The sequence below is a fragment of the Gavialis gangeticus genome, unplaced genomic scaffold (assembly GCF_001723915.1).
Source record: "Gavialis gangeticus isolate Ggan-Ray unplaced genomic scaffold, GavGan_comp1, whole genome shotgun sequence".
Lineage (NCBI taxonomy): Eukaryota > Metazoa > Chordata > Crocodylia > Gavialidae > Gavialis > Gavialis gangeticus.
Genome location: NW_017729022.1, coordinates 77,023,003 through 77,031,219, shown reverse-complemented (window position 1 = coordinate 77,031,219; position 8,217 = coordinate 77,023,003). Strand labels below are relative to the sequence as shown.

The 8,217-nt window shown below is 44.3% G+C and overlaps 1 protein-coding gene across 1 annotated transcript in view; it reads right to left on the bottom strand.

Moving 5' to 3' along the window:
• DGKI (diacylglycerol kinase iota) overlaps positions 1-8,217 on the bottom strand; it is a 244,967-nt gene that overhangs the window by 169,517 nt on the left and 67,233 nt on the right. Inside the window, exon 11 of the mRNA XM_019515441.1 lies at positions 4,136-4,196. Within this exon, the coding sequence (XP_019370986.1) occupies positions 4,136-4,196 (61 nt within the window). The remainder of the gene's footprint in view (positions 1-4,135; positions 4,197-8,217) is intronic.

Here is an 8,217-nt window from a genome sequence, read left to right as displayed (position 1 = left end):
GTACCCGTGTCATAACACCAGAATAACAAGCAAGAAAGATCATGGTTTTGTGGCCTGGTGGTTACAGTGCCAGCCTAAAAAGGTGCACTCTTGCTTTCTTGGTCTATCCTGCCAGGGCTGTTTCAATTTTTTAAACAATGACTGCCTAATATAAAATACACAGAGTTCATCACCACCTCCACATGCCTTCAGGCTTCCTAGACACCTAAGCCTTATCAAGCTGAATTGCCCTCTTGGGACAAGATATTTGAGTTTTAGGTGTTCCAGAACTTAAGCGTAGGTGGCTACAGAACCAATTTGCATCTGGCCCTAGATGTTAAGAGATTGAGACCTTGTGGTTAAATCACAGCCCCACTGAAATCATTAGTGGGAAATCATTCCCCTCTCTGGTTCTAGCCACCATTTTGCCCTAGACTTACTATAAGCAACCAGAAAGGTCACCATCCTGGATGTCAGTTTCCCCATTTCTAAAGAGCAGATTCTAATATTAACTAAATTTGGAAATTGCTTTGAAATGTTACATAAACAAATGCAAATGGTAAACCTTGTTATTTAAATTTGACCCTGTTTCTATATATCCAACAATAGTGTTTGGGTCAAAGAGGGAAGAGTCCATCATTTTTTTGTGAACTGAATACTGGTGACAGCCCTGGAAATCAGAACCTTCCATTTATCCTCAGTAATAGTGGAACAGTTACTGTGTTCTGTTTCATTTCAATAATGTAAAGTAATATTTGGTCTCATTGAATATTCACTAAGTCCATCTGAGCAAGATTCTTCATTTCTAAATATAATGGCTTTGGGAACTAGATATTAATGTGGTCAGTCTTAATAGCAGCTAAAATAATTGTCTAGTGTTCTTCATACTAATGAGAAGATGCTGCCCCCTATTGCATGCATGGTGAAATAAAAGGGAAAATAAGGTTTGATGAAAGCCAATGGACCTTCACTAATTTTCATATTAAAATTCATTGGATCTCAATGATCTCCTATTAGCTTCAGCTCCCTTGGATGATTGAGTGCATCTGCTTTCTTCAACAGATTGGAAGGTTATCTATTTTCACTGCTTAAATGCAGCTACATTCTCTGCTGAAAGGGTGTCCTGTCAGTTCTTGAAGGAATGCTCTCCGCTGAATCACTATAGACGCCCTTTTGCACCATATAACAACAGAACCCTAATCGATTCTTTATTTTCTTCTCTATTAATATTGATATTCACCAAGGCTGGGATCCCAAAAAGGCCAGACATCCAACTCTTTAGAAATGGAAGGAGAGTTGAGTACTGTAGCAGGGGACACCTACCCCTGCTACTGGGAGGAAGCAGGAGCAGGATTACAGTAAGCAAACTGTACAGGGGCATAGGGAAGTATATGAAACTGCAACTGTATAGGGTAGTGCAGCTTACAAGGGAAAAGGCTGCGAAGTGCAGAGTGCTGGTGGGCGAGCCACTCCAGTGCTGCAAGACAGAGCTAGCAGAGCAAGTATAGCTAGCAGGGAGCCTAGCTGAAAGGGCAGCAGGGCTAAACAACTTGGAAAGAGCCACAGGGCTCAGCCTGCAGGAAAGGAGCAGGTGAGGCTGCCGATTGGACATAATTAGTAGCACCTTACCAGAAGGACTAGGTCAAGTGACCAGAAGCGGAGGAGAAAGATGCCATATAGGCCTGAACCTGGGGCTAGAGGCTTAGACTGACCCTGGCCCTGACCCTGCAAGAGGAATGAGCTCTGTTGGCCTCAGAGTTAAATGGGTCTTGTGTTATGTAGCTGTCTTTAGAGTTGTGTTAACTAGAGGACCCAGTCATGGCTATGGGAGAGGTTTGAAGGCCACACAGCAGGGTGCCTAAGGGGCACTCTCTGTTAAGCACTGTATAGGGCAGGGACACAGTGAGACTGGGGCCAGGAAGCCAAAGCCTGAGACAGTGGGTCAGGGCTGAGGGGTCCAGCAAAAGAAAAGGGGTCAAGGCCGGAAGAAGGCTGAGGCTTGGACAAAGTGATTAGTGCCAGAGGGGCAGAGAGTGTGGACCGGGCTGGGAAGTCCCATGAAAAATAATGACAGTGACATCTGCAAGGCATGCGTATGGCTATGAGGGCAGCTGGAGGCCATGTTTAACACCCCTAAGGTGAGTTTGTGCCTGAGGACACATGTGGATCCAGGAGGAACACACTCAGGGACTTTGGGGAACAGCCTCCCAATGTGAAATATAAATTCCATCAAAGTATGGCAGGCCAGGACAGTGATGAAGTTACCATGAAGGGTCAAGGGAAACAGGTAATTTGGCCACTAAGGGGGCATTATGGTCACCTTTGGGGGCTGCTCTTGTCACAAGTACCAAATTCCCACAGGTACCTTAGAAAATCCTTTCCTAAACCCCTTCAGGCATCTCAGGCTAGAATTAAAACCCGGTGATAGCATGTCTCAAATGGGGAACTGAGTTTTCAGAGTGGGACCTACACCTATATGAAATCTTAGTGGGGTTGTACCTGATCCCAGGTAACTGTCTCTAAAGGGGAGGTATGATGTCAACCACTGGTGTTAGGAAGGACCAGAGCATAGGCAGTGAGTCCAAAAGGAGTTTGCCAGAATAGGGGTTACTCTAGAATGCTGAGATCAAGCCAGGCATCAATCCAAGGTATCAAGCCAGGGGTCATGACAAAATCAAAGTCAAGGCAAGCTGATGGTTGTACTGAGAAGTCCAGGCCAGAGACAGGACCACTCAAGGACAGGCATGACAGGAACTGGGAAATCCAGGACAAAACAGGCAAACAGGGTTGTTGGAGCAGAGACAGGCTGCAGGTACTAAGCAAGGATCCAAGCAGGAGTGAGTGTGAGCTCAGGATAGGCAAGGATCAAGGCAAAGGTTAGGCTAGGCAAGGTTCAGGTGAGATTTAGGGTGGAACAAGTAGGCAAGCAGGTTAGCAGGGATCCAGGAAGGTCAGGAGATGTTGTCTAGCCTCAGCTTATAAGGACTGTGTGGGCAAGGCCCTCTTCCTGAAGACCTTGAGATGACCCAGCCAGTGCCCTGATTCTACCCAGCTGGGGGTTCTGGATCAGTCCCAGTTGGGTCTAGATTCATTCTGTCTGTCTTGGGGACAAAGCATATGCAATAATGTTGGAAAAAGCCAGTTCTGAAGAAGAAAGAACCTGTGTGCTCTCACAAATAAAGACCACTGCTTAGCTTCCAAATACCTGTTTGTTTTGGGTTTTTATAAGGCTGCCTCAGTACAACAACTGGGCACCTCAGAAACTGAATGAATTTAATTCTACCATACCTGTGGGTGGTACAAAAGCACTAATATCAATATTTTTCAACTGGGCCATGCAGTGACTAAGCGACATTTTTTTTTTAAGCAACTAGGCACTGAATGATGCAAGTAGGTACCTTTCAGGATTTTCAACTGCTCCTAGGCACTTCAATCCTATTGGTTCTGAGTAAGGAGCATGGACACTTTGTGAAAATTCAAGCAGTTGTCCATCTGCAACTTAAAATAATTTAGCCCACTGAAAACTGGATCCTAGATGACTTCCAAGGATGCACAGGAAGTCAGTAGCAGAGCAGGAAATTATGCCTGGGTTTTCCAAGTCCCAGGGTAATACTCTGACCACTGCATCATATTTCCTTTTATTGTAGACATCTCAAAACACTTTACACATGAACGAGGGGAAAGCAAGGGACAGAGGAGCCCATAACACCTGACTATGGTAATAGAGGACAATAGCAGAGGTGGAATAGAGACCAGGTCTCCGGTCTCCCAGTCACTCACCTGACCTACCACGTCTTCAGCACTTGAATACAAATAATAATCAAAAAGATGATCTAACACTGAGAAGAGCCTGTAAAGCTGAATACGTTTTAACTGTAAACACATTTTAAAGAAGAGTGTTCTCTTATGCTCTGCATCACATGCTCATGCATAAAAAGTCCAAAATTTGACTTATTTTATGAAGTTGAAACACTTTAACTGCTAGTTTTTCCTTCAAATAGACACTGGACAGAGATCTTCCTGGAAGGGGCTTTTTGTCCATCTTTGCTGAATTTGTGGAGAAAATTGCTGAGTTTGACATGACATGCACCCCTTTCTAAAGCTGTCATAAAAGAAGCATAAGAATACAAGCCCCATTTCGGTGCAGAAGACCTACCGTTCCATCTCCACCACAGGCCAGGATTCGCAGGTTTGGCACTTTTCTGTACAGTTCAAGCCTGGCAGAGGAAAATGGAGGGAAAGACAAAGAAAGGATGTGAGCAATTGACAATATATTGATTGACAATAAAGTGACTGACAACAAGCAAAATAATGGAAGGATTTTTTTTATAGATCATAAAAAAAAATACAGAATAAAAATATAGTCACTTCACAGTGGCTACAAACAGACATCACATCTGTTTCCAAGATAAAACTTTTTATCCTGGGACAAAGTGTGATTGTTCAGATGTCCATCTGTTTTCTTGGGACAAATCCTAAAAAGGTCCTCAGGTTCACAGAAAAGCACTAACAGTTTATCCTGGGACATTGAAAAGTGCATCTGAATGTCTGTCCTAGGACTTCATCATTGAATCAATGACAGAAAAGTGGCAGTGCATTCAGACTCTCACTAAACCCACACCAACCCCAAGACATTTCTGTTCTGTGACAAGCCGGCACAGCTTATCCACAGCTTGTTCCTAGCCTACGCAATATTCAGTATCAAAATTAGGTGGTGTCTGAGAAGAAAAACCTGTGCATGTCACAAAGTGCTCTACATTTGGAATGACAATTAGTCTCTGTCAGGAGTAGTTTAGGCCTGGAACAGAAAGGAAGTTGTAAATGGTGAGCAAGTTGCACGAGCAGAGAAGTTCAGATGATGCTTGTACTCTGCCTGCCTGCAATAGTTTTGATTCATCCATTGCCCTTAGTCATTTGCTCACATCAGGGGTGTCAAACATACAGCCTACTGGGCTATTGGAGGATTCCAGAAGTTGGACCCTTTGGCTCTGTTGAGCATGGCCGTCAGCAGCGCGATTGTCTCTCTCCACCGAACCCCACACTCCTGCTGCCTCCACCCCTGCCGGACCCTGGGACTCTGCCGCTGCCATGGTGGCCACAGCGGCAGCCCTCATGCACCAGGGTTGGATCCAGCCCACAAGAAGCTCTGTGGGTCCAGATTGGGCCCACAGCCCCAGGTGAGTCTGACACCCCTGACTTACATACATACTCAAACTCACTAGTAAAATCACTCCCGCACCTGATCCTCTAGCAAGGCAGATCACAAAAAAGACAAGGGCAAGAGGTTCAGTTAGCTGTCCTAGAGCACCCTCTGGTGGTATTGAAAATGCCAGAGACTGAATGAGAGCCTTGTGCTGCTTGCATGGAAGCTTTCCCATCAGGTAGTCCTTCACCTCTTAAGAACTTCACGCTTCATAATTCATTTCTCACAAAATTCACATTTGTTCCACTTGCTTTGAGAGGAAGCAGCTTATTTTCCCTAAAGCAGTAATGGCTTTCAACTGGGTGACCACAGTAAATAGTATACTATCAGTGACTAAGCAATACAGTTAGGCCTCTTTTCCTGACCAATTGCTTGATTCAACAGTAATTTTCCATACACAGTCATGAAACTTCGTTCTGTGGGGGAAAAAATAAGCTTACCGCTGTTGGCAGTGACTGTGAAAAATCAAAAATCTTTTAGGAAGCAAACAAGCCCTCCCTCCCCTCCCGCCAGTTCCCAGGCTTCATTCACTAGTATTGACTTAGTGTTTTAAAGCTACCATAATTCTGAAAGGAATCGCTCTTCAGCTCTGAAGACAGGAAACTCTTGATCTCTTTTCTATTGTAAATCAAGCAAACTTGGAATTTTAAAACACATCCGCAAGTTGAGAACATACACACTCATTTCTGGGCCAAAAGGAACTCCAGGGTTATAGCAGTATTTCTGACTTTAGGCATTTCTCCCACCTGTTTTCGTAACACTCCTAATACACTTCCTCAAGATAATTTCTCCCCCCTCTCGCTTTTGAAATGCACCGATGGATTGTGCAGCTGGGCACCACCCAGAACTACATTCTGCCCTGTGTTTAATATGTGAGTCTCCCTGATTGCACTTGGGGTCAGTCACAGCACTGCTGATCTTTGGGTCACCAGCAGGACTAGAGGGAGTTGTTGAGGAAGTGGGGGAGAAGTATGGGTTTCCTGGAAACAAGGAAGAACAGAGATGGAAAGAAAAACCAAGAGAAACAAATATAATATCTTTTCTCATTTCATATGATCTCCCTCGCTGGAACTAGGCCACTATCCATTCAGAAGCATTTAAATTGTCATGATGGTTTTGTCTACACTAGCGATTTGCTTTGCCAAGTATTATTTGCTCCTCCTTAAAGACACCTTACATACAAACAAAAGAGCACTCTGAGGAGTTTACAGAGGAATTAAATACCAGGCAGATCATGTTTCATCAGGAAATATGATTTCAGCATGAACTGTTTTACTGACAGTGCAGGTACAGACATCTTGAAACAGTTCAGCTAGTCCTGCAACTGTCTGTAGGGTACTGAAGGCCTTACATAATCTCTCATAATGCCATGTTTCCAGAAGCATTACAACTGACATGGCTTAAGACACTGCTAAGGTAGGCAGGAGACTCATCTGCAGGGTTTCTAAATTCATTTAGCATATCTAATAGGGTGTACTAAACCAACGGGGGCCAAGGCATACCACAAGGAAAACCCTGCCCCCTTCCCCGAGTGCCACTCTGATCCCATTCCCCTGCTCAACAGGTCGCTCTGCTTTCTTCTCCCTGCTTTATGCTTCCTGCCAATCTGCTGCTCTGTTTTCAGCTTACTGTTTTATCTGCTGCTGAATTCTCTCCTCAATCTGCCTCATGCCACTCTCAGAGGCTGCCCATGCCACAGGTTGACCAGCCCTGCACTAAACCATTTGTGCTTAAACCTTGTCCAACATTTTACTTGCTGTAGGGTAAAAAGGCCCATCAATGTTCATCATATTTCTTCATTCTTGGCTATTCCATTTTCATGAATCCACCCTATATGACAATCAACCTATATATACTTCCAATTGCCCAAGATTTGGAAACATAACAACAAATACTTTTTCACCCTCTCTCTTACACTGCACAAGTCTCTTGAACTCAGAAAAGGAGAATTTTACAAATAGACAAGTAACAAAAATTCCCACCTGGCAGCAGACAGAGGGAAATCAGACTTTTTTCATAACAGTGAAAAGGAAAAATATATCCTACGCTCATGCAAAAAAGGAAAGAGTTGCTTACATGTCTGTGTTCCATGGAATTAAATCAATTACTAGGTGTGGAGATGTGGCTACAAGCAGTTGCCACTTATGAAGTGAGAGAGGCACCATCATTCTGTTGGAGTTTTTAAGTATTAGAAAGGTCAATCAGCATGTGATACGTGACTTGGGAAGTCAATAAACACTTGGGCAAAGTGTACTGCTCTGTTAGGTTCCTCGAAAGGCTATAAGAATTCAAATGCCCTTTCTACATGTTAGGAAGTCATTGTTTGGCTTTTTTACTCTGCGCTGGACTATTTCCAAACTGTTTACATCCTTCTTGAAGCTCGGGGCCCAAAACTGGACACGATACGCCAGGTGAGGCTTTAACAGTGTTGGATAGAGCAGAAGAATCACTTCGCTTGATTTGCAAGTGATACTCCTGGTGATACAACCCAGTATTCTGTTTGCTTTGCTTTGCTTTGCTTTGCTTTGCTTTGCGGCAAAAACATTCTGTTGGCTCGTATTCAGCTTATGGCCCACTGTAACCCCAGCTCCTTTTCTGCAGTACTACAGCCTAACTATTCATTCCCCAGTCTGTATATATGTATACAATTATTCTGTCCCAAGTGCAGGAACTTTCACTTGTCCTTGTTGAATTTCATCTGGCTGATTATGGACCATTTTTCCAGTCAATTCAGGTCATTCTGGAACCTAGCTCTACTCTCCAGAGTATCTGGAACTCCACCCAGCTTGGTCATCTGCAAATTGGCAGGTGTTCTCTTTGAGGTTGGTGGATCTCCTCCGCCACGCTTTAAATTCGGCTTGTTGGGGGAAGGGGAAGACAAGAGCGGAGGAGGCCTTGGACTGCTAAACCAAGCAGCGCCCACCAGTACAGCCCAGCCTAGACCGACGAGAAGAACATATACCCAGGTAAGCAACAAGAGCCAGGGCAATGCTGGGATTAGGGGGCCAATGCACACATCCTCAGGAGGCCTCAAA